At 38.6% G+C, this 26,453-nt stretch overlaps 1 protein-coding gene across 1 annotated transcript; it reads left to right on the top strand.

Annotated features, from left to right (window-relative positions):
• Positions 1-1,720: 1,720 nt before the first annotated feature.
• Positions 1,721-26,364, top strand: LOC104278110 (ribosomal protein S6 kinase alpha-6). The gene is made up of 21 exons (XM_009874991.1): positions 1,721-1,774; positions 5,301-5,417; positions 8,660-8,741; positions 9,578-9,658; positions 10,206-10,285; positions 13,191-13,297; positions 13,563-13,600; positions 14,962-15,104; positions 15,905-15,975; positions 17,143-17,231; positions 17,566-17,630; positions 19,570-19,672; positions 19,927-20,051; positions 20,347-20,472; positions 21,012-21,101; positions 21,559-21,717; positions 22,169-22,330; positions 22,724-22,800; positions 23,584-23,701; positions 25,067-25,207; positions 26,090-26,364. The coding sequence occupies exons 1-21, from the start codon at positions 1,730-1,732 to the stop codon at positions 26,213-26,215; spliced, it is 2,145 nt and encodes a 714-aa protein (XP_009873293.1). The 5' UTR covers positions 1,721-1,729; the 3' UTR covers positions 26,216-26,364.
• Positions 26,365-26,453: the final 89 nt, after the last annotated feature.

Here is a 26,453-nt window from a genome sequence, read left to right as displayed (position 1 = left end):
GTGCATGATACGGATGCTGGTGAATGTGCTGAATATGCCAGCTGGGTTAAAGTGATGGTTTATAGTTAATATGAAGAGTATGTGCTAACTGTGGCTAAATGAAATAACTTGGAGAGGAGTAGAAGTAGCTGAAGCTTCATGTTGCTTTCCTTGATTTATTTTTTCTTAATTGGTCGATGAGGGTATAGTAAAAAAAAAATAAGTTCCGGTATCTTGATACAAAAATTGAAGATTCAGTTTAATCAAAATCGTCAATTTAAGACTTAGATCTTAAAAGCTCTACTTGAAATCAAGAGTGCTAGAGGAAGGAGTGGAAGTGGTTGAGGGTTTGCTCAGGTGACGCAACCGTGGTGGTACAAACCCGTCCCTGCAGCCCTACCCGTTGGTCGGGTTTGGGGTTTTGCTTTTAAATAGGGGGAAGGTCTGTGCGGCATTTCAGGAGTGTTCGTAGTCTGTGTTTTACCAGTTCACATGCCAATAATCATAGCACGTTGTGGTATCTTAGGCATGTGTTTAGATAAATTCAGAAATACAATAAAAAAAAAAAAAAGTCGTCACCCGGCCAAAGAACTTAGTTGCTTCAACCTCTGTTTTCAGGGAAAAAAAAGAGTTTTCCTAGGTTAATGCTGGTTAGTTTTTAGTTGTGTGAGACCTATGTCGTGTGAAGGTGGTGATGCTGAACAGTTAACATATAAAATCAGCAATTATCAGGAGCAGAATCCATAATCGGCTTCACCCATTTTGTCAGGTATTTCTAGTTTTTATTTCATGCTTTGCCTGTCCTTTATGTTTCTTTTTGTTTCGATTACTTAAAACCATTGAATTGTGTGTTACATAAGAAGAGCTTAAACTAGATAACTTTATAAATTAAACTCCTTTTTTACCGCGTCTGTGAGCTTGCTGTCTTCTTTGTCGTTTGAAGTGTGTGAGGGGAGTAGGCAACTGCTGGAAAGTATTGGGCTCATTTTGGAGCGGGTCATTTATTTGCCTCTGTCCAGATGTGTATCCTACTTTTTTGCCTCCTAAAGGTGTTATTTTTGAAATCGATCCACAAATATTGTAATATACAGATCTACGCTTTCTAAAGTACTTGATTAAAGTTTAGGTATTCTATTTGCTAGACACTTAAATAGCTTTTGATGCAAGCCAATTTTTAGAGGAATCTAATTTTTTTAAGGAAATAGGTAATTACTTGCGTGCATAAGAATTCTGTGGTATGTATTCTCTGCTCTATCTGCTCTTGCACTTCTCCCTTCTACCCCAAAAGACGTGAAATCACTTTTGAATCTTATTTAACTGCAAATTAATTTTCAGCAACAGCTCTTAGAATCTTAGGTTTCCAAAAAACATCCACTACATAAATTTTGTACGTAACAGAAGACTTTTATGTTACTGTCGTCTTGTATGGGTGATATATGTAATTTTTAAAGAAGGACTTTTAAATTAATTCCAATTAAATAACACTCTGGAATGGCGTTTGCAGAGAGATGTGCTAAATGATACATAAGGGAGATGCTAAATATAACTACTAAGTAGTAGTATTTGTTTGAAACTGCAGTTTCAAATTAGAGCAACAAGAACACCACTTCTCATTTGTGTGCTCTGAAATGTAAATTGGTCGAGATTATAAACTCTGCTTGCTTGAAATCGTTAGGTCTTAATGTTGTTTTTGTTTGTCTTTCCCTTCTGCTTTCCCCTTCTGTCCCCTCTCCAGCTAAATGGCCTTAAAATGGCAGATGAGCCTATGGAGGAAGGTGAACCGTATTCCTACCATGTAAGTATCTGTGGTTTGGACACTCATTAGCATGGCTTCTGTTTGAAGCAAAATTCACGCGTTCCCTGCTCTTTAATAACTTTTGACCCTGCCATTTGATTTGACCAGATCTGAAGAGGCTCCAAGTCTCAAAGCTGGTTTTGAAAATGAGTATCTGGGTAGGGGCTGCAAGTGCCTCATTTGGGAAAGTTTGCTGCGAGAGGCAGTGCCTTGTGGGAAACAGATTCTGTGTACGGGCAAGAGCATTTACAGATCTCTCCCCCTCGGAAAATGCTCAGTCCAACCTTGAACCTTTTATACACAGTGTCTAATGTTGCTTTTACTACACTGTCATCTCTTCTTGAGTATTTTTTAATATAGTTGTATGATCATCTGGAAGGTCCTTCATTCCCGCTGGTTTAGAATGGAATTATTTTTTACACCAAGGTATTAATTTGACTTTTACATAGAAATATTTCAGATAAACTCCCTTGAGCAGGACTTTTGTCCAGTGCTTTGGGGGTGTGCGTATTTAGGAGATGCTGAGGATCAGCGTTCTCTCTGCTGACTGAATCTCGAATTAACCTTCAGGCTAGTTCTGTATGTGGTGAAACACTTGAATTTGTGTGGCAGAACTGGCCATCATTTCCCAACCCACCCATCTATGTATTTTTTTTTGAACAGTACCAGGGAAGAAGCTCTAACTAACTGCTTCATGTTGCAGTAAGAGCAACCTTTAAGTCAGTCTTTTGGAGAATAAACTCTGGGGGGTAGAAACATGTAGTGCTTGGATGTTTCCTGGTGTGGAGTAAGTAAATAAACGATCAGTGTCAGAGTCATCTTACACACAGCAAAAAAACCCCCGAGCAATGGGTTGTCTCAATCTTTCCCTGTACTTGAACCAGAAGGATGTTGCTGAGCTTGTTTGTTAGGTGCTTGGAGCTACATACCAATCAAGCTGTAACGAAGTAGGATGGCACAAAGCCACGACCGATCGCGGCGCATCTTTCCGTGCTTTGTCTTCTGTCCTACCTGCTGGGGAGAGTTCCCTTGTGCACAAGGAGCTGGTACCTGAGCCCTGCGACAGATTTGCTGCTCAAGCAGCAGAGCACAACATCAGATTACCAAATTTGCAGTTCATGGAGGCCAGAGTAGAAATGAAAATGAAACTGGCTTTTGTATCTGTTCACACTTGCTTATGTATCTGTTGTGTTCTTTACCAGCTCATTTCTCCTCAACGATACCGAGATCTTTTTACACTTGAGTCATGCCAGTTTTTAGTACTTTAATGTTAGTTAAATAGGTGGAAGTACATAGATATCTGTTGTGAAAGTAAAACAATCTATAAAAAAAAAATCTCATTTCGTGCATCTCAAGTTATTCTTTATTTGCATGGAAAACGTTTTTTTTCCTCGGTTCACATTTAGAAATACTCAGTCTCCGCAGCAACCACATGTGATGTCACAGGCTAATGACTCAAGGTGGGTGATAAACAGAAGAGCAGGTGAACTCTTAAAGATCTTTTCTCATGCAAACGTTCACACTGTTAAGGAATACAAATTAGGATGGTGAAGTAAAAAGGCTTCGAAATAAGAATATTTACATATTTTATAGGAACAACAGACTTAATGGCTGGTTCTGCAACTTGGTCTGTAACTAGACAGCTTGCTGCTTTCATCTGTTGTCAGATGACTGGAAGTGCAACTGCTCTTACTTGCCTTAAATTCCAGTCTTGTATTTAAAAAAATAAATTAAAATGGAGATGTGATTCTTTCCTATGAATACAAATATGCAGAGTCAACAAAATGTGTGGATGAGGAGAAGTTGGGATATGTACATTGTATCATCAGTGTGTGTCAGGTTGGGGGTTTGTCGGGGGAACAAAATGGGAACTAAAGTAGCTTACTGGGTGAATGAAGGAATTAACTTTGTTACCCAGCAGCATCTGGTGTTAGTGCCTACCTTTGTGTGGGAAGCAGGCAGAGCAGACAGACCTTTTCCAGTAAGAGTATGGAATAAAAGATAAAGAGGAGGGGAAGGACTCGTGTGCAATAAGAGCTGGACTACAGTTGGTGAATATACCAAGGTGTTAGTGTGAATTTTTTCTTTCTCTCTCCTTCTGGACAGACAGACAAAGCAATTAAGGTGTAGACTGTTAATGCAGTGTGATGATTATCTTCTTGGGGTTTTTTAATTATTGCAGGAAGTACGTCTGCAGTTAGATGATCAGGTTTCTACCCTGAATTTCTGTGTAAACCCACCTAGAGGATTTCATCTTGGTACTTCTGTGTCAAATCTGATACTGCTGACTCTCAGTTTTAACGCACGACCTCGGGCAGCAAAGCTTTGTGTAGTCAAGCTGACTGTAGATGATTTTGTTATCGAAACCCCGCTGTTTCGTCAAGTGGCCAGGTCTTTCTGGTGGTTTTCATACTTGTCATTGAGGGAGAGCACCTGTAGGTTGCATTTTTGTGGCCTCTGCTAAGAGAAGCTTTCAAGATGCAGATCTGGAGAGGATAGGATGACGGTTAATAGTTATTTGGATACCCTAAAGACGTTGAAGCTCTGCAAATCACATGGGGTTTTCTGTTGTCATTGGGTTGTATTGGCAGTGTGCAAGAAATGAATTTGCGTTCTACGTAAGGCTGAGGAGAGCTGCTCCTTTTGTACGTGCAAGCTCAGGTTGCTGCTGTGGGCCTTAGCACTAGTCTGAAGTTCAAAGGGTGCCTATTTTGACATCTCACTTGTTTTGGCTCACAGAAACTTCTGTTACACCATAAAAGCTGCAATACATCATCCGATTTGTTTTCGTCACGGATGTTTGTCTTTTCACAATTGTAGCTGCTGTGCCCTGCTGTGCTAAAGATGAGAGTAGCGGGGAAAAGGCAACAGAATGCTAAATCTTCTCCCTACCTCAGGCATGCCCTCAGCTTTCTGAAGGAGGTCTCTGCACAAGATAATCTTTCCAGGAGCTCTGCATCCCAGAGCTGTTTCTTCTGTTGGATGCAAGAATTCTTAAGATGACTCATATTTTATTTATGTTCTTCAAATGACGTGTGTTCCTCTAGCTACAAATGGATGACCGTATTTATTATTTGCTGCTGTGAAAAGCAATAATTACCTAAAATGATGAAATTCAATTTAGCTTTCATTAAGAGTATTGCAGGAAAGGGAAAGATGAGAAAAATAATCACTGGGACAACTAAAGGCCACTAAAACAGAGGTGAAGCACAGAGAGATCATCTTAGACTTGCTTTAAAAATCTGTTTGTGTAAGAAGATTCATCTTTGTTGCAGTTTTAATATTTATGGAAAAAGGAGATGAGTGTTCTTTGAGAATTTTCCCTCAGTTTAGAAATTTTAGATATATCTGTTTAAGAAAGGATGGATGGGAAAACTCTTCATTTCAACAGCTTTCTTTTATGTCTTATTAGAATTCCAAATATTTTTTTCAAAAAATAAAGTGCAGGAATTTACGTGTACTTCTAGCAAGAGTTGATTAATTCAGGCCTGTTCATTGTTGTATTTTGTTTGCCTTGGAATAACAGGATGAAGGAAGTGTGAAAGAGATTCCTATTACACACCACGTGAAAGAAGGATGCGAGAAAGCAGATCCAGCCCAGTTTGAGCTACTTAAGGTTCTTGGACAGGGATCGTTCGGAAAGGTAAGAGAACAAACTTCGTTTGCACCTGTTGCTGCTGACAAATCTCCTTTTTCCAGTCTTGCTTTGGTGCCCAGGGAGCGTGTTTCTAGCAGGGCATCAGAGGGACAGCAGCCTCGGTCTCTAGGCAGAAGGGTCCGTCAGTGGTAAATTGGGGGAGCTCTGCTGTGGGAAGATGTGGTGTGGTTTGCTTGAAGTGAGCAGAGAGGCTTGTTTGTGGTTCATCTGGGCTGGCACGTGGAGCTTCTTGGGAGCACTGGCCCCGACAATAAGGGATTTGGCCAGTTGGGGACGGTTTTTACGCAGCGGCTCTGGAGTTGTTAACTCTGTTTGCCTAACGCCGTGGCGCTTTGAAGTAAAATAATAGTGTTTTCAACTGCCTCAAGACTTTACTGCGGCATCTAGTGAGGAGTCGGAGTGAACTTGGCTTGCATCTTCCGTAGCTTTAGTTGATGCTGGGGAGGCACCGGTGGTGTCAGTAGACACTTCTGGGGGAAGTGGTGATTTGTCTTTTGGTGATACTCGACACGCTGTGAGTGCTTGACTTCATTTGATACACAAAATCTGTGTTCATGTAGATGGAGAAGAATGATTGTGATAGTTTGGAACTCGCACCAAAGTAATGTATCTCAGATTTTTTTATTTTACTGTATTTAAGTACAGCTAAAAGACACTAAATGAACAATTATTCAAATAGGGTCTAGAAGAAACAAGGCAAGCTTTTTGTTAGAATAATTTCTTTTTGTAATATGCCACTCGGTGTCACATTGCAGAACTTAAAAATCAAATGTGTCAGTCACTAGTTTGAAAGACATTATTTGAAATATTAATTCCAGTGTATAAGAAGCTATTTTATTTTTTAAAACCAGACTCTTCAAGTAGGTCTTTTGCAACACATAAAAAGCAGAGGATCATTTTTATGTATGTTTCCATTTTCCTGTTCTTCTGCTGGTTTTGTCTATCTCGTGGCAGGAACAAACATCTCCATAGTTTTACTAGTGAAGGGGGGAAAAACGTAGACATTAGGAAAGCATTCTGTGAATAAGTGGTAGTTTAGAAAATGAGTGTTAAAGTATTAATATTTTACAGCTTAAAGAAATATTTCTTTAAGTGATAATGTTAAACTTTTCGTCTTCAGAGCCTGAAAGGCTCTGTGCATTTATTACACCTGACTCAAGATGACTTTAGCTATCTCTAGGGTTTCGGCCCCAAATCAGATTCTTACTTCACAGAGTTCAGGCTTCTGACAGCCTACAAAACGCTCTTGTGCAGAACCCTACCAGCGTGCTGAAGTGTCTGCTTGGGAGCTTTTGAAACATGGCAGTGCTTGGGTCAGGAACCAGCTTTAAAAATTGAACGGCAGCTGTTGCGCATTTGCGCGGAGCTCTTTTCATCCTATATTTGTTGCTTTCTGTTGGAAAAGAGGAAACGAACAGCAAAGATCGATGGCTGTTGCCTTCATGGTGTTTGTTTTCTCTCTCCAGTTCCTACTTCCCAGGGAGCTCCCTTGGGGTTTCGCAAACACGAGGTTTGTTTGCTCCAGCCCATTATGGTGCTGCAGCCCTTCCTGTCCTCTACTTGTCTCTCTTGGCATCTGTGTGGGATTTAGTGCTGTTCCGCAGAAAGAAAGGATTAAACCTCACGTCTGAGTTTCTCTCTTCAGCCTTTGATAACGTTCTGAGGCTTCAGCGCCAAGTCTGCTGAAAAGTCTTCGATTTGCTCCAGTGAATCACTTGGCACAGGGTGTGTCCCCACCTTGGTTGTGCCTTACAGTCGAACAACTGACGGTCGTGTCTCCACGTGACGTGGGATTATGGAGACTCTCTCCCAATCTTTGATGGTGCTCGAGTAGTTTTCAGCGGCAGCTGGTGTTGGTCCTCATTAGCTAGAATTTGTAACTCGTACATGAATGCCTTACATTCTCATAAGCAGCTAAAATATTTGTACATGCTTATTAATGCTTTTTTAAAATTGTGATTCTACTAATCTACAGATGTTTTCTTGCTTGCTGGTGTTTGAATGACTTCGTTTACTATTCGAGCATCAACATTGAGAGCAGTGTTGTAGGTCAATTACTAAACAAACCAAAAAGCCTGAAAACCTTCGAACACGGTTACATTTTTTTATTAACCAGAGCTGAAAATAAAAACAGCTGCTGCACAATTCAGCCAGTCACAGCATACGAATTTTTGATTCTAGAATGGAGAAGTTGAGAAGCTTATTTGAGTATTCTTTAAAATTTTCTGAATATTTAATTCCTGATGAAGTATATATGTAAATAAATCTAGTGTTAATGAAAGTCTGAATAAGGTAAGATCAAAGAGGCAGTTTCAGGTAGTTCTTGGCATTCTCTTGTGACTTGTGGGGTTTTTTATTGTTTTTGTGGGTTTTTTACAGTTCAAACTTTCCTCATAATTAATAATTGCTATCACAAGAAAAAAACCCTTGCAAACAGGAACACCTACCGAACAATTTTGCAAATTGAGAGACCTCATAGTTGACATGTTAGTCGGTAGAGGCACATGCATTATTCTATCTAATGTTTTGCTTTTCGTAGTGTCAAGTTATCTTTAAAGCTCCTCTGGAAAGAAAAGAGTAGAAAGACCTGTTGGAGTTGCTGTTCCAGAGGGAAGGGGTGCTTTGATCTTAACTGGGGAGGTTTCCTCGCTTTCGTCTCGCCACTCTTGGAGAATTCGTTAATGCAGCCTGTTACGTATTGAAGACTTGGGTCTTGAACTTCAGAAGTCATTTAGGAGGTGGCAGAGCAGGCGGAATGGTCATTCTCCAAGAAAGTAGTATACAGAAACACCTTTATATATGTATTTATTTGATATTTATTTAAACAACTTGCTATAGGAAAGAATGTATCGTTTATGACCAGCGCGAATACTTCAGAAAGCTTGGTGGTGCGTGTACCTCTAATCTGATGAAAGGAATGCAATTTTGCCCTTCCTTTCACGATGTGTACTTAGGAAAGAACACCGAAAGCTTCCTGAAATTAACAGGAAGGTTTGTGACAGTTGCTTATTCAATCACTAAGCTTGCTTGGGCAGCAGGATTTACTGTGATTATTTGGTATTTTTTCCTTCCTGGAGGTTTTTGAAGGATGGTACTAGGGATGGGCCATCTCCTTGTCTGTATTAACGAAGCTAGAAGTAAAGACACAGTAGTGTTTGGATTTTTCTTGTCAGCTTTACATAAAACATTTGTAGCAGTTATTTTAAAAGAGGTGTTTGTATTTCCAGGTCTTCCTCGTACGGAAAATAATTGGTCCCGATGCTGGGCAGCTTTATGCAATGAAAGTATTGAAAAAAGCTTCTTTAAAAGGTATGTGTATCTTTTGAATTGGGACTTCAGAAAAAGCTTTTCAATTCACCTGTAACTCTCAAATGAGGTTTGCAAATACTTATTTTTAAAATTTTTTTTTTTAAAATCTCATATATATTGAGGGAGTTCATAACTCTTCTCTGAAAGTAGTTTTTCTCTAGAGTAACTTGTTAGTTCTTGTTTAAGAATTGTTTTAAAGCTGGCCAGATAGCTTTAATTATGTGGTAAAAAGTACTCTTTGAAAGTTTTAAAATTGGGCTATTTAATTTTGCTTAGCCTTTTCATTATATTAAAACAAATTAATTGCGTAAACAATTTTCCTTTTGTCTTTTGTTAGGTTAGAACTCTACTGTGGTTAAAATGAAGTCATTCCTTCTTGTAGGTGCCATAGCAAACACTAACTTACTGGTTTGGCTTTCAGAAGACGCTTTAATGGATGTGAGGCCACTGTGTGTAAATAGGGACTTTTTTTGGCTGAAGAGGAGAAAGTAATCTTGAAAGACAAAATACCTAATCAGTACAAATAGTTAATTCAGAGGCTGAAGTTAGCTGCCTGGAAATGTAAATGCTAGTGCTTTTTTCTTGAAAGTAATATGGATTTTGCCAAAATATTGGCGGGAAAAATGAAGATGAGACTGGGGCAGGTAAGAAACGAAATAGCATTTTGCTGTTGGAAAGCCGTGCGTATTATGGCAGACATAAAACCAAATGAGGTAACGAAGAAACGTATTTCATTAGGACAGCAGAGACTTCCCATATGCTAATTTTTGCTCCATCTGTGTTATACCAAATACATTTGTTTCATACTTGTCTTTTTTTCTTTATTTCCTCCTCAGTTCGGGATAGAGTTCGTACAAAAATGGAGAGAGATATATTAGTAGAAGTTAATCATCCGTTTATCGTCAAACTGCACTATGGTTGGTATTTGTTTATTTTTGCTACAGTTTCTTTCATTGCTTGAAAGCACAGCTGATCTTGTTCTTTCTCAGGTTTTTTTGTCCTTTTTAGTCACCAAATTGGGTTCTAGCAACTTTAAATCCCAGGGTTAGGAAAGGAGTGTAAATACACACGTGTATAAAAGCTTTAGGTTAAGTCCTCTTGAAAGTAAAGATTCGGAAAATTCTTACAAGTTTGCCAGTGATTTATTTTTTATTTATTTTTTTAACTTCTCAGTGAGTAAAGCCAAAACGCAGTAATTGACATACTTGTTATCTCCCTGTTTGACAGAGGAGAAATAAAAGAACAGTATTTTAATGATCTCTTATGACTAGGATTGTCTTTCGTGAAGAAGCAGGTGACTGTTCAATACGTTACCTCGTGTGTTGCTGGATTATTTCAGTTCCATAACAAAAGTATTGGCTCTCACTCAAATTTTTAGGTTGTAAAAACACTCAGATCTGTTTTGTAGATCAGCTTTGTCACATGGTTGTTGATTTCCTTTTTTTTCTGGTTTTTTTTTTTAAGCCTTTCAGACTGAAGGGAAGCTATATTTAATATTGGATTTTCTCAGGGGAGGAGATGTATTCACGCGATTATCCAAAGAGGTAAGTACCTAAAATTTTATCTCCACTCAGTGCTAGACAGGGGGGGCTTTTTGTCAGTATAGAATTGTCACCCGTAGCTGTTTCCCCCCATATTTCTTGTTACTGGTTTCAATAACTCAGTTGGGCTTCCCTTCCATAGTCTAGAATATATTCTATAACCTGAAGAAACATGAGTGTGTATTGATTAGTGGCCTATGTTTTAATTTGGTATCTGCAAAGTACAGTTCTTCTGCCTAAAAATGTGGTGTTGCTTGGAAACCTGACTGAAATAAATTAAGATTTAGCAATAAAGAAAGAGGACGTATAGTTCTCGTGCTTGTAGTCACCTGAGGTGCTCCTGGAAGCCTGCATCTATCGGAGGTTTCTGCTGCATGGTAAAATTGCCTGATGCTGTGATCCAAACCCTAATGCTTCATCTCACAAAGTAGTTTTCTCTCTCTGGGTATTATTTCATCTCACGGGGTATTTTTAAGACCACTCCCCTTCATCTGTCATTGACACGCAACTGGAAGTTTAATTTTTCATTTCTATTTTTCTTTTCTGGAGAGACATCTTCAGAGGGCAGGGACTATGATGCAGCACGGTGTTTATTTTTTAAGCATTTGGCATCAAATATTTATCGTACGTTACCTTACATATTGCAAACATGTTTGTAAGATTTTTATTTGCTTTCTACAAACCTTTTGTAAAGATCTAAATTTTTAATGGCAATTTTCTCAATAACCTCACGGTAAGAGAGCTTTCTGGTGTTTTCACCAGTGTAAATGCATTTATATTGCTAATGCGTAGGGAAGAACACTTTCTGTAGTGCGAAAACTGGCTATCAGACTGATTTTTTTTAATTTTTTTTATGACATGGAGGTTGTTGTATTCCCAGTATGTAAGGCCATGAGCTAGATTTTTTTTTTCCCCTATATACCTTTTGTAAAGATGAAGCTTTACTTTACGAACGGGCAGAAAAAAAGGAAGAATTCAAAGTGGGTTTTTTTCCTTCTTTTTTATTAAAAGCTGCCCTTGGTAAAACAGTGATTGTGTCTAAGCCTTGAGCTCCAAATTAATTAACCCTGAGGGTAAAATGGAAGTTAAAAGCTTAAACTCCCCGACTTGGTTAAAGGGCTATTGGAAGAGGTCAGTGCGGTTTGATATAGGATGTCTAATTATAGAGGAAATTCTGGTATAGCAGGAAGAACTATTCTTTTGCCCTGACACAGCCAGGATTGCAGACTCTGCAACCTTCTTAAATAAGGGATGCGAGTCGATCCGTAGTAATACTTGCTAGGTGGTTGAAAGAGCTTTTTGTTCCCTTTGCAATTAAAGAAGTAATAATTGTCAAGTTTTCTTACTGTTAAGTCTCTATGTGGTTTTTTTGGAAGACTTCAGTTGCCTTCCGTGACGGCTTTTAAACCCTTACTGTACATATAGATTGGGAAAACCAAACCAGGCCTTTTTATTTTCTGGTGGGAAGACAGGATGTTTTCAAAAAAAACCAGATAGTGGACAATTCACGTGAGGGTAAATTCCCCGTGGCGTTTCATACGTTCCACACAAGGATTATTTTAAATTAATTGGGTATAGCACAAGGTTATTAAAACACTTTTGTTCATATTTGAATTCTAATATGGCTATGACAGCTTCAGCTGTGCAAGTGAAGTGAGTGTATAATGGAGTTTTTGTTGGTAACTTAATGAAGTTGACTTGCATTGTGTATAATTTGACACTGAAGGTAGTTCTGAGTGAAATTATTACTGGGAGATTATGAATTACCAGGTTAGTGTCATTGTATTCTGAGATTTGCATTTTGGCTACTCCGAGGAGTGCCAATATCCCAGTTTTCCGTAGTGCCAATATCCCAGTTTTCCGTAGTGCCAATATCCCAGTTTTCCGTAGTGCCAATATCCCAGTTTTCCGTAGTGCCAATATCCCAGTTTTCTGTAGTGCCAATATCCAAGTTTTCTCTAGCGCCAACATCCAAGTTTTCTGTAGTGCCAAGTTTTCTGTAGTGCCAATATCCAAGTTTTCTTCTCACTGTCTTGGATATAGATGGAAAACAGTATTAACGTTGCTTTGTAAAAAATTTAAGGGGAAACTTGTGTAGTGTAACAGCTTTATTGTTCATACAGCATTAATATCTATCAGGGAAATTAGGAATATAGCCTTATCAGCTATCGACTGTACAGCTGAGGTGGCTGCACTCTTTGTTCCTGGTGTTTTCGCTTAAACCTCACATAAAGTTCCCATAATTTAAAGGCTACTAATGCCTCCAGTAATTTGTAGAACGTGACAAGCCACAGCAGGGTGAAATTAGCATCAACCAGTTGAGTATTTAGGACAGAACTTCATCTCTCCAATGCTCTATATGCTATGTCAGTCAGTTTTTTTCTAATCAGAAGGATTCTTCACATTTCTTTTCCTAAGGGGACCAGAGTAGGTTCTTCAACTCCCACTGCAGGTTTTCATGTCACTGTCATTTTAACCAAAGTGTTTTGTTTGCCTACCTCCTTCCTGAATTATTTCTGCTTTTGTTTTTTTTAATAGTGCTAATGTGAATGCAGCAGTCATTTACTAAATTTTATGATGCAGTGGAAAACAGTCTGTATAGGATGGCGGCAGAAGGAGTGCTGGTGGTCAATAACACCAAAAATAACAATTAAATTTATTACCTTAAAAGTTAGCTAATGCTCTGTGGTAACTGCTGATATTTTTGTTTAAGGTAGTTCTTTTGTGTACCTGATGATTAGCCTGTGTTAGTAAATAATTTCTATTAGTTGAGTTCATAAATGAAGAGTTCATTAGGTACCTCTAGAACTTATTTTGGAATTTAGGTGAACAGGACTATATTTTATTAGATTGCAGTTTTAAAAACTGAAGACAAGATCAGAAGGTAAATCTATACAGTTCTTATTAGGTTATGTTTACAGAGGAAGATGTGAAATTCTACCTCGCAGAACTGGCCCTTGCTTTGGATCACCTTCACAGCTTGGGAATTGTATACAGGGACCTGAAGCCAGAAAAGTAAAGTAAAATGTATTTTACCGCTATTACGTGTATTTTGCTTGTTGCTTTGCATTTTCTGCTACAGTGATACAGAAACTTGTATTTATTAGACTGTGTAAACAAATGTAAAATGTAAAAAAAAAAGAAAGAGTTTAAATGTAATGATATTGGCTTGTTAAATTAATAACAAGTTGGAGATAAAAATTGTTTAACTATTATATTTAAAATGTTCTATGTAAACATTCCTCTATGTGTATTGGTGAATGTGAATTTTAATTTTCAGCATTTTGCTTGATGAAGCAGGACATATCAAGTTAACAGGTAGGTAAAACTTCCCAGTATTGCACTTTCTGAACATATTTTTGTATAAGCTTTCAGTTCTAATGCCCATGGTTAAAGAAAGGTAGTTGAAAACACAAAACCAGACATTGAAAGTGTGTTTTAAAGGAGCTGTAGTTGCGATGGGGGTATGTTAGTAACTAAAACTTTTTGCTATTCTTGTTAAAACACGAGCCATATCAAGATGTACTGTGAAATGCCTTATGACTAAAGATCAAGAGGTCACAGACACAGGCTAAAGTTGCTGACTGTGAGACTTTTAAAAGGGAGCAGAGGTGCTTTTGGTGTAAAATGATTTTTTTTTTTAGTGCACAACAAGACTTCTGAAAGACTCCTTTTTTGTTTCTGGATTATCGCTTTTAAATGCATATGAAATTGCAGAAAAATGTTCTATGAGGAACAATTAAAATACATATATTCTAGGAAATGATATATACAAGACTGATGAACATTACTGTGAATTTCTAAAAGCTTTAAATTACCTTTAAGGTGAGGCTTTTGTCAGTATGTATTTTGATCTATAGCTATTGGTACCAGATTCCAAGGGGTGATGGTTTTCATCACCATTTATTCCATCGGGTCTTTGAGAGTTTAAAAAAAGCTTCCTGTTCATAAAATGCGTTTTTAAAAATCTGCATGATGTATTTAAATCCATTTCGATTCTAAAATTGGCACTTCCTTTTGAAACAGGAAAGAGTAGCTCGTGGGTTATAGATTAGGGATTGTTTCTGCTTTAAAACCAGGGACATTTGAGGGCCTCGTCTTGCGAGCTGGGCTGATATCGAGGTCTCATGTATTCAGTGGCACTGTTCAAAGTACCAAAAAAAAACCATTCTGGGAATACAGTGAGCAGATACACGAGACTACTGAATTTGAGTCAGGTTGCAGAACCCTGTTGTCTTATATAACAACAATATTTTTAGTCTGATTTTATTTACTCATCGCTCAGTAATCCTGGGCTGTGCAGACTGTGTTCTCTTTGAAACTCTTGTACTTCAGTCCATTTTTTTGTGTGTGAATAAAGCACGCAGTAAATAGAGAAAACAAGACCTTTTGATTATCTGAAGGCTCTAAACGTGTACTATGTCAAACACTGAGTTATTTTTAATAGTAATATCAAGGGCTAATCATCAGTTTACTAAGACTTATAGAATGGTTTAGGTTGTGTGTGGTAAAAATAATGTCTGTGGTATCTGAAAATCTGCTTTAATCATGTAATATTTCTCAAAGCAAACAAAAGCTGTTGACACTTTGCTTTTGATTATTATTTTTTTTTAAAATACAGTATTGTGTTTTTGCTAAAGTTTTTTACTGGCTTTATTCTTGTAATGCTGTTGTTATAGACTTTGGACTCAGCAAAGAATCGGTAGACCAGGAGAAGAAGGCCTATTCTTTCTGTGGTACTGTAGAGTACATGGCACCTGAAGTAGTAAACAGGCGAGGGCACAACCAGAGTGCCGACTGGTGGTCCTTTGGGGTTCTCATGGTACTGTACGCTTCGCAAATCCGCCGCGCGTGTCTGAAGCGAACGTGAAAGAGCGTGGTTAGAATGAGCTTGTCCAGATCTCGGTACGAATGTGTGGGCAGAGAGAACTCGATAACTGAATTGCTACTGAAATAGCAGCTAAGTTGAGGAAAGTTTCACCCCTAAGCAGGTGAAAAGTAAAGGACCCACCCCTGTAAGGGGAACTTAACAGGAACCATAAAAATCCTGTAGAGTTCATTAGTGGTTTAGAACACTTGTAGTCAGTGCGAGGCTTCACTTTGTGTATGTATTGCTCACGATGCTTAAAGAAAAAGCTGAAGGTTTGAGGGACTGTTAATTGCATTTTTGTAACAGTAAGCCCGTGGAGTGAATACTGGAGCGTGGTGCAAAAAGCCGGGAACCACGAGCGCTTACACCTTTGCCATCATGTGTTAGAGTGTCAGGCTGAAACATGCATATTATCGTTAAAAGCAAAGTACTGTTTTAAAATGTTTTCTTCTTGCTGTTTTCAGAGCGTGGCAACCTGTAAAGCTTGGTTATGGAGGGGATTTTATTACTTTAAATCAAGTAGCTTATGGATGTAAAATATTCCTACGTCATCGTGACATGACACTTGCCATTGTTGTTGTTATGTAAACTGCAAATGAAAACAAAATTTTAGATTTGTGACCTTGATAATCTTTCTAAAGCTCAAGCCAGTATGTCTAGCAAAGGGGTAGGGAAGAGTTGTGATACTTAACGCTTTGTCTGAGCAGTCGGGGGAAGAATTGTTGATTTAGATTAACATTTGTTCTTTTCAGTTTGAAATGCTTACTGGTACCCTACCATTTCAAGGTAAAGATCGAAATGAAACTATGAATATGATACTGAAGTAAGTATATCTTCTTACCTTTCAGAAAGTCAGAGAATGTCATTTTAAATGTGTTTTAACAGCTTGTTTTAACTCCTTGTGCTTGAAGACAATTAAGCTGGAACAGGAACAAAAAAGCCAAGCCCCTCCTCCCCAGGTTTAGAACCCAGACCATGCAAATACTATTAAGTATCTGCAGGAATTAAAATCTCAGGGTTGAACTTATATTTTCAGTGTAGGTGTGTAATAAAGATAAAACCAGTACAGGGAATTAGACCGGCATTATTTACCACTTGTGGTGTTAGACTCAATTGCTACTGTTGGGGCACAGGGTATTTTGTAAGCAGTAGTTAATCAGGTGTTGCTTTGTGTCCCTGTGCATGGAGAGCCAGTTTACGCGCTCACATTTTTTCATATTAAATTACCTCAGTTACAACGAAAGCTGCCAAACGAGACAAACTGGGTAAACTGGTGATTAGTAGGTGAAGTTGTTGGGCAAATACGTTCTCATCTGTATTTGTAGTTAGCTGACAAAGAATTTTCTTTAGACCACGTGAGGGAAAAGCTTCGCCCATGCCAACAAGTGAGGAGTTTACAGCGATTTTATTTGGGAGGGGATTGGATCTCTAACCTCACCTGGAGCTCCAAGTGATGCTGCAGTTCTGCAGTCTTAGAGTAATTGCGTGCATAAAATAAGCTTAATCAAGTCTGTAAGGTTTTATACGATGGCTTAACGAGCTACTTCTGGAGGAGGAGTGTTTAGCAATTGCTTCAGGGGCAAGTGATCTGGGATTTGGGGAGTCTCTTCTGGTGTTGGTTCTGGTAGAGGTGTTTTGGTGGTAGCTTCCCCATGATGGGAAGGTATCTCTGAGAATACTTACATATTCCTGAAATAATTGTCTGACTATTTTAGCAGAAGGCTTGTTTTGGGGACTTGGGTGGAGTTTGGCTTTTTTGGTCTGGTCTAGTTTTTGTTCGACTTTTGGGTTTGTGGGTTTTTTTCTTTGTGTTGGGGGTTTTTGAAAGCACTCTCATAATGTGAAACTTAAAAGCTAATGAGTTAAATGTGTACACTCTGCAAAACTTGGGAAGAGATCCTTCACACATCAAATTGTGCTATGAAGTCTGTGTAGACCGTTTTTAGTAAGACTTGTTTCTCCCTCTTACTTATTCTCTGTTTCCCTTTAGAGCAAAACTTGGAATGCCTCAGTTCCTCAGCCCTGAAGCACAAAGCCTTCTGAGGATGCTGTTTAAAAGGAACCCATCAAATAGATTAGGTTGGCTCATTTATTTGGATCTTTGGAATAGAAGCAGTTTATTTAAAGAAAGTAGACGGTGGAGACTCTCAGGCTCTGGATGGTCTGTAAGATTTGGGTTTAGATTTTAGAATACTGACGCTCTGTATTTATGGGCTTCTTGCACTCTGTTTGCCATCCTGATGAGGTGTACGCTACTCAGTCGAGTATTTTACAGCCTGGGAATATGTCTGAATTTACAGTTCCCTCAAATAACCATGTCTATGCAAAATTTTTTAGAAATTAATTCATTTTCAGTGCAGTCTCGAAACACTTTACCCCAAAGTGTTTTAAATACAGTATTTTCTATGTTCAGGAGCTGGCTCAGATGGAGTTGAAGAGATCAAGAGACACCCCTTCTTTTCTACTGTTGACTGGAATGTAAGTACAAAATGATGTGAATGATAAAGCTGGTTTTAACTTTTCTATCATTATAAGCATTTGCATCTGAATAGGGCATGATAAACACCGCAGCAGTGCTGACTTACATTCCTACTAAAATCTTACTTGGCATCTGTTTAGTATTTAGTATTTATGGTATGGAGAGTATTAATTATGAATTGCACATTTATTTTTCTAAATAATTAAGAGCTGTGGCATTCTAGGGCTTACATTGTCTGCTAGAGCATTTGTAGTTGGGAGAGGACGCTGGTGTTCCCTGTGTGTGCAGGAATCCGTCTGTGCAGCACGTGTCTGTCTAGCGCTGCCACGCAGGGCGCAGAAACTTGCTGTGCCGGTCATTTTCTTTGCCTTCTCTCTAGCTGCCCACAGCCCGTTCCTCTTTCATCAGCCCTATTCCACTCGCAGGTGAAGCATTGGTTCAGGTGCTCGGAGATGATCGGAAGTCTGTGCGAGTTCACGATTGCTGGCCTAAATTTTTAACAAGCACTTTGATGCTTTTTCCTCTTGGGTTCTCTAATCTTTTGAGATGTGTTTCCCAGAAACATTCTCAAACCCAAGCTGCTCTGTATCAAACAAATCCCCTCAGAAAACACCCCTTCGCTATAATGCCGACAATAAATAAGGTGTTGCTGTGCTGGCAGGGCTACCTGCAACGCGAGCCAGTGCTCTGCTCAGCTGTTGCTTTTAAAGCCTGTTGTCATTATCCCTTTTTTTTTATCTCATGTACTTCGGAGAAAGTGGGTTTCTAGCTGTGTTTATGCTTAGTCCTGATTAGCAAGTAGAGGTTTCAGTAACAGCAAAACATCACTGTTTTATGTGAGTACACTTTGTAACAGAAGATCGTGTTCTTATGACTTGATTATCTACTCTTTTTTTAAGGGAACAATGTTGAGATAGATACCAGCAAGGAAGTTTAAAATATTTGCAGTTCTGACTCCCTATTTTTTCTTTTATCAGTGCTCTGTATTTATATTTCACTATGCTGGTGGTGTTGACCACTTCTGTATTTTATTTCTTTGGGATTCATTCAGGTTCCTCTTCCTTTGTTTTTGGGCTTTGTTATAATTTTTTAAATGGAAATATGTTGCATGTTCTTCTGCAGGAAGATGAAATGAAAAGAACTGCAAAAACTAGGTCTGAAAGGATGAGAGAAATGCTAAGAAAATGTTCTCAGAACTTCCTGAACTTTGCATGGGGCTTTGACATCATTTGACATGAAATTTTCTCTTTCACTTGCTGCTGATTTGAGGTCACTTGGGCAAGGTGTTTTTCCAAAGGGTATTGAGTAAAAGAGGAAAAGAAGGCGGAGCCATTGTTCTGCTTCCCCTTCCTTTCCCCGACTCTATATTTTAGTAGATTAGGAAAAACCTGAAATAGAGCTCTGAGAATTGGCAGTTCCTTGCCAAGAGGGACCCGCCTGTCATCTCATGCGCACTCAGAACAGGAAGGTAAAGGCTCTGCTCCATATTTTCCCTTTGGGGTCTTTTTTGGGGCATTCTGACCAAACAGCAGTGATAAAACCAGGTGTGAGGCAATGACAGAAAATAAGAGGTGCTGTGGCTGTTTGTGTTCGGAATGAGCTGACGATGAGCTGGGGATAAGCAGCAGCCTGCTGTGGCAGTTTTAAAAGCACAGATCTGGTAGATAAGGCCCATTGAGAGGAATAAGGAAAAGGAGCTGTGTATTGTTTGACTTGTTTGGTAACTTTTCCCACAGCATTTCGAATCAAAGGTACATGAAAGGAACTCAGTCTTTCCGTATGTATTTGTGGTTTTCTACTTACTATGTATTATTCACTCTCAGAAAATTGTTTTAGTACAATAACACTTGAGTTGCTTTCCCTTTCGCTTGGCAAAATTGCAGCACCTGTGGAAGTTTCATTCGCTCTTAATTATGTGACTTTGTCCTTCTTCTTTAGAAACTGTTCAGAAGAGAAATTCAACCCCCATTTAAACCTGCTTCTGGAAAACCAGAAGATACCTTTTGTTTTGATCCAGAATTCACAGCAAAAACACCAAAAGGTAATTAAATGTGCACAGTAATAAACTGGGGGAGGTTCTTTAGACAAATTAATGGTACAGCAACAAGCTGGCTAAGAGAAAAAGCCGGAGACAAAACTTAAAGGAAAAGGTACAACAGGATTCCAGTCCTTTGAAGGAGTATGTTCTCCTCAGTGGCTTCGTATTCTTTGAAATATTCTGTTAAACTGATTCGCCAATAAAAAAAAAATAAATGAAGGGACTATTGACAGCTAATCAAATGTGTGTGCCTCTAGATTCTCCAGGAGTCCCACCAAGTGCAAATGCACATCAGCTCTTCAAAGGATTTAGTTTTGTTGCAACGACTACTGTAGAAGATCATAAAATATCACCCCTCACCAACATATTACCCATAGTCCAGGTAACGTTTGATCTTGGGGGAATTTTTTTGACATACCAAGGTGACCAGTATTTAGTGTTTCCAGTCTGTTCTGTTGTGTCTGGGGGGGACTATTATTAAAGCCATTTCCATGGGATGTTTCTACATTTTAAAAAGCGAGTTGCTGTGTTTCTGGGGGTGCAGTCCAAAAGAGAAGCGTGGGCAAGCAGAAGAAACTTCTGCTGTTGGAAACAAAGAGTGTCTTGTTGCTTTGGATAACAGCTTGTATGTATGTGTTTTGGTTTTTATTTGTTGTTTGGTTTGGGTTTTTTTTAAGCAACTTCATGGGAACAGCGCACAGTTTACTGATGTGTACGAACTGAAGGAAGATATTGGTGTTGGTTCCTACTCCGTTTGCAAACGCTGTATACACATAGCTACAAATATGGAGTTTGCTGTAAAGGTACTTCTGAATAAATTTCACTGACAGTTCTGAATTTATTGTGTAGCAGACTTGTAAATTTAAATGCGGGAATTTTCTAGTTGCTGTTTATAGGCTGTGAGAAATGAAAAACTGTTTTCTTCATTTGTTTAAATTTTTGTGGGTAAGGTTTTATGGCCTTGAAGAACTGGCTTGGCAATTATAATCCTGAAGCCTAAAAAATACGGTACAAGGAACAAACCTGAAATCAGATCCACAAGGGGGGAAGCAGGCTGCGGGGAAGCAGTGGTACTTCAGACAGTTCGCTGCATTTCCTTGTCCACTGGAGCGGAATCAGCTGCGTTCATGATACACTTCTAACCGGTAGCAAGGAGAGAGCAAGGAATGAATAAACAGTGGGATGTGAAGCTGGAAGATGAATTAGTCATGATTAGTAAGAAGCAACGAACCCTAGAGATGCTTTTAGTCTGTTGAAGTAAGAATATAAATACAAAAACCACCCTTTTTTATTAAATAGACTTTCTTTAGCCAATTTGTTTTTCCTGTTGTATGTTTGGCAGATAATTGATAAAAGCAAGAGGGATCCCTCAGAAGAAATTGAGATTCTCATGCGTTATGGACAACATCCAAACATTATTACTTTAAAGGATGTACGTACCTCTCTTTTCTTTTTTCTCTGCTACCTCTTATTACACAGTAGTCATAAATAAATATAGACATAAGGAGTTTATTGGGCTTTATTGTATTTCTTTTACATAGTGAAATATATTAGGAGAACAGTACGTACAATCAAGTGGTGAATGTTTCCAAATAGCACATTGTCCTGATATTTTTTTCTAAATACTCTTTAGTGAACTTGAAGTGCTTAAGGAATCATGTCAAGGTTAGACATGGTGTATTTCCTCTTATTTCAAATGAGCAGCTAATGCGTAGTCTGAAAAAGCAGTTGCGTGTGGTCCCGTGTGTGCAGTCCTGGCAGCTGAAAGGTGTCCCGGGAGTGGCAGAGCTATCCTCCTCATGGAGCAGAACTTTGTAGCCTGAAAAATTTAGTTCCAAGTACTAGCTGTGTGTGTATTTATATGTGTATGCGCTTGTTCAACGTACCAGGTGTATGATGATGGTAGATTCATCTACCTTGTCACGGAACTGATGAAAGGAGGCGAGCTGCTTGATCGAATTCTCAGGCAGAAGTTCTTCTCGGAACGTGAGGCCAGCGCCGTGTTATACACCATCGCCAAGACCGTGGACTACCTGCACTGCCAAGGAGTGAGTGATTCCTTCTCTGACATCGCTTCTTTCGCGTTTCTTAAAATTAACAAGTGCCTTTTGTTCCGTGCTTTGGTTGGCTTGTTTTTCTGGCAGAAGGGAAGAAGATTTTCAAGTGTTTTATGGCAAAGGTGAATAACACAAACAGCTCGCCCTGTTATTCTGGCAAGGCCTTTTGACTCTGCTTTTACGGTTTAGGAAACAGCAGATATTTGCACTTAGGTTTGTTGGCAAATGGTTTTGATAGCTCCAGTTTCATTATGAGGCAGTAAGTTTTGGGTTTTTTATAATGTTACTTGAACTAGAATTTTTTGTAACTTGGAAGTTATTGCATGGAACTATTAAAAGCTATTCTCTAGATTAATACACTTATTAGAAATTGCAAATTACATACGAACAACTGTACGTGCAACTGCTACATGATAGATTTTTCCAATGTCTTTGTTTAAAGGTAGTGCATCGAGACCTTAAACCTAGTAATATTTTATATACGGATGATTCAAATAATGCTGATTCTATCAGGATTTGTGATTTTGGATTTGCAAAACAACTTCGAGGAGAAAATGGACTACTCCTAACGCCGTGCTACACTGCAAACTTTGTGGCACCAGAGGTATCTTAAGTTGCTGTGTGTTTTCTCTGTGTTTTTTTCGATGGATCCAGTACTTAAACTTTTCAGCAGTGCTTTAAAAAAAGTCTTCTAGTTTTCCTTGAACATAATTATACATACTTTATAAACACCAGTGCATAAGTTTATTATAAACCTGCTTTAAAAATAGCAGAATCCACCCTCAAAAATAAGATGTAAGCTTGTTGAGAATCTTAAGAGATGATGTTCTGTGAGCAAGAGATGTTGTTGATAGGTGCTCTAACCTGTATCTTGAAAAATGAATACTCAAACCTCTGAAATCAGAATTGACTTCCCATTCCTTAGGCTGTGCCGTGGCATTGGTTGGGGTGTTTTTTTTAATACATGACAAGTCTTTTAACATTCTTTGTTTTATAGGTTCTCATGAGACAGGGATATGATGCTGCTTGTGACATATGGAGCTTGGGTGTTCTTCTTTACACAATGTTGGCAGGGTGAGAAATATTTCTTAGCTTTTTTTATTTACTTAAAATGCCAGCATGCTGCTTGAATCCCTGCTTTCATTAAGAACTGTAAGGTATTACTTCATTGATTTGAATGCGGAGTGACAAAGACTGCAGTGGAACAGGAAGCCGTAAGTAAACGCGTACATAAACTAGACTTATCTGAGGGGGAGGTTCAAGGCTGCAGAAACAGAACATAAAATAAACCAAATGGATGGGAAACCTTGGCAGCTGCTGTGACCCTCCAAAACTATTCTTGTGTTTAAACCTCCCAAACTCCCTGAAGTAAAAAGCGATCGGGGAAATTTTCTTAGAGTTTTCCCCATGTGGTAAGAGGGTGTGTGTACCGTGTACTTGTTCTCTTGATGAACTGCACGTACCCTACACGCGGTGTTACTCCAGCTTTATTGAGTACTGCTCCAGGTTCGGATTCCTTCACGTGCTCCGGTAATGGAGCCTGATTTGTGTTTGTGAGTCACTTCTGTTTAACTTGAAAGTCTGCACTGATTAGAATGTGTTATTGAGCTATTAATTTGAGACCCCTTTTTAGTCTGCATTTCCCATTTATTCTACTTGATTAACCACAATTAGGGGGAAAAGAAAATAATATAGTTTCGAAGATGAAATGCTAATATGAGTAGTATTTAATAATGTGTTTCCGTCAGCGGTGGGATATCTGCTTGGAATGATTCACAAGGTTTTGCTGATTTCTTGATTCTTTTTGATGTAAAATGAGACTCTTTGTTCTTTACTTTTTTTTTTTCCTTTCAACAGCTATACTCCATTTGCCAATGGTCCTAACGATACTCCAGAGGAGATCCTGGTACGGATAGGCAGTGGAAAATTCTCTTTAAGTGGCGGCAACTGGGACACTGTTTCAGATGCAGCAAAGGTGTAAATGTGTTCTGTTTTCATTCTCTTCTTATATTTTTGTGGAATTCAAATGAATATCTACTGAACTTCATAAAGGAGACCAGTCTCCAGTTTGGTGCCCTGCTGCCAACTTGGCACTTGCTTCCTTCTGCCAGGTCACTGATAGACTTTAAATACGATAGATCCCAACACAGGCTTTCCTAATCATCTGTAGTTTTTCTTATTCCTTGTTTTTATTGGACCAAAGTCAGGTGTTTGTGGGCTTCCTTAAATGGAAGGGTGACTTCGTACAATTTTCTGTTAGTTCTAGTAGCTAACAGTTTGTATTAATGGTTCGTTGGGTTTTTTTGTGGTGCAATTACTTAAATGTTGTTCAACACCGAGGCCACCAGGTCCTTTGTCTTTGTTAGTACTTTCAGCAACTAAACTAGTACTTTAAACAACCGAATATATCTGGATATCTTGCCAAAAATCTTAATCAGCTTGATTATGCAGCTCTCTCTTTTTTTATTTTTAAAGCCTGCATCTCTCAGCAATTGCTCTGTGTGTTCTCTGGGTTTGATGTTGGCCTGGTCTATGGGTATCTTAATCACCAGTGTTACCTTTTTCTAAACCTTGGCATTAATATTAAATCTTTTCCTGATCCTTTGGAACTGCACCATTTGTTCATTTTGGTAGGAGTGATTCAGAACACTTGTTGGCTGGGGCTGTCTTAGCACGAGTAATTCACTTCTGTGTATTTGGAAACGCGTCACATTTTGTGCCTAAAACAAAGGGAACATTCTGTCAGCTTGCTCATATTTTGTTTCCTTTCCAGCTATTCCTGTCTCTGATCTGTGCCCTTCCCACTCGTTCTTTTGACCAATGTAGTAATTAGTAGCTAATTGCTAATGCTTCTCAACAGGCAAAACCAGGTGTCCCTTTCTGTTTGCTTTACGCTATAGGAAGGAAAAATTCTCTGATAGTGTATCGCTGTATATGAATTGAACTATGTAGTGAGCAGACTGTAAATAGGTAGAGCAAATGAGATGTTTACAATTAATAGCTTCCTTCTATAAAATCTGTCTGCTAAATTTTAGTAGGATTTCTAGTGTAAAACTTCTATTAACGATAAGCAAACTGAAATATGAAACACACAAACAACAATAAGTTCCTTTACAATGAAGGCTTGCTCTGTTAAACTGATTAAATAGTACACCACATTGTTTGCTGCCTTCTGTGGTGTCCAGGCACAGAATGATCCGATTTATCTGCTGATTTCTCTGTGTGTGTGTTTGTGTTGTGTTAATTCCTGCCACATTTTTCCCTTTTTAAAGTCTAAATTACTTTTTCTTTCTTTTTTTTTTTTTTTTAACTAATCTGTGTGGGTTTCATTTTTGTCTAGGACTTGTTATCACACATGCTCCATGTAGATCCCCACCAGCGGTACACAGCAGAGCAAGTGTTAAAGCACTCGTGGATAGCCTGTAGGGACCAGCTGCCGCATTACCAGCTAAACAGGCAAGACGCGCCGCATCTAGTAAAGGTAAAAGGACCTGAAGGTGGAACGTTGCGTGAGTTGGTGTTACAGGCAGAACTCATCTTTTTCTTTTTTTCTTGAGATGAGCTTTCTTTTGGTTTTCTCTATTTCATCGTTTTCATATTTAAGTTACGTAAGCGCAGACAAATTATTGGAAAGCCGATTTATTTTTTTTTAACCTATATGTAAAGGAGGAGATTCTTCTGAGCGTTTTCTTTTCAAAGATTAAGGTAGCTTTGGCTGTATAGAAACCTGGTGAAGGTACTTGAGACTGCCACAGGTCTCGCATTCTTACGCAAGAAATCTTTTGGGATTTCTGTGGCTGGGTCATATTGTGCTTTCCTAAAATACTTTTTTTTTTTTCTTCCCCACCCATATTTTACCTGTTGGTTCTCTGCATTTCTTAGTTGTGACACAAAATGATCCTGCCCTAAGCAGCCAATTTTTAAGCTGAATTAATTAGTTTTGTTGGATTCAAAACCAAGGATGTGCGATAACCAATATTAGTTGTGTTCATAAATTAGGACTGGAACAGCCATTTCAGTGGCTGTATTTGATAAATTGTTCCCTGGAAGATACTGATTCTGACCCAAATTAAAATGTTATTCTAAGGTATGTAAAGAAAGAAAAAAAAAAACAAACACAAAAACAACGAACCACCACACAGGAAAGAAAAAGAAATGTCAGACACCCATCCATAGAAATCTGAAGGATTTGGCAATAAGTGTTTTGTTCGTTTCAAAACAAACTTTAGGGAATGTGCATGACCTGCCAGAAGTCCTGTGGGTTTTTTTTTTGATAGCATTTATTAAGAATTTAATAGTCAACTGCTTTACTTTTGGATAAAAATGACCTTTACAGCCTTTTATGTATCTCATTGTTCTCCAGGGAGCCATGGCTGCTACATATTCTGCACTGAATCACAAGACATTTCAGCCAGTGTTGGAGCCTGTTGCAGCTTCGAGTTTAGCTCAGCGACGGAGCATGAAAAAACTAACATCAACAGACTTATAGATCCACTGGGGCACCTGAGCGCACAGAAGCAAGGGGAAAATCCAATAAGTGGCTCTATTTTGCCTGACCTGTGATCAAAAGGCATCTATGGTTTCCTGCTACACTACTTGAATTCTGTACAAGTCCTTTTTTTAAAAAGAAAAAAAAATAATCCACAGGTTCATACTGTGTTGTTTTACAGGCAGTATCTGTTAAATTAATTTAAACATCAGGTACACCATAATGAATTTCTCTACAC

Source organism: Apaloderma vittatum, unplaced genomic scaffold (assembly GCF_000703405.1).
Source record: "Apaloderma vittatum isolate BGI_N311 unplaced genomic scaffold, ASM70340v1 scaffold20030, whole genome shotgun sequence".
Lineage (NCBI taxonomy): Eukaryota > Metazoa > Chordata > Aves > Trogoniformes > Trogonidae > Apaloderma > Apaloderma vittatum.
The sequence above is the reverse complement of the archived record's forward strand: the minus strand, read 5'-3'. Positions and strand labels throughout refer to the sequence as shown.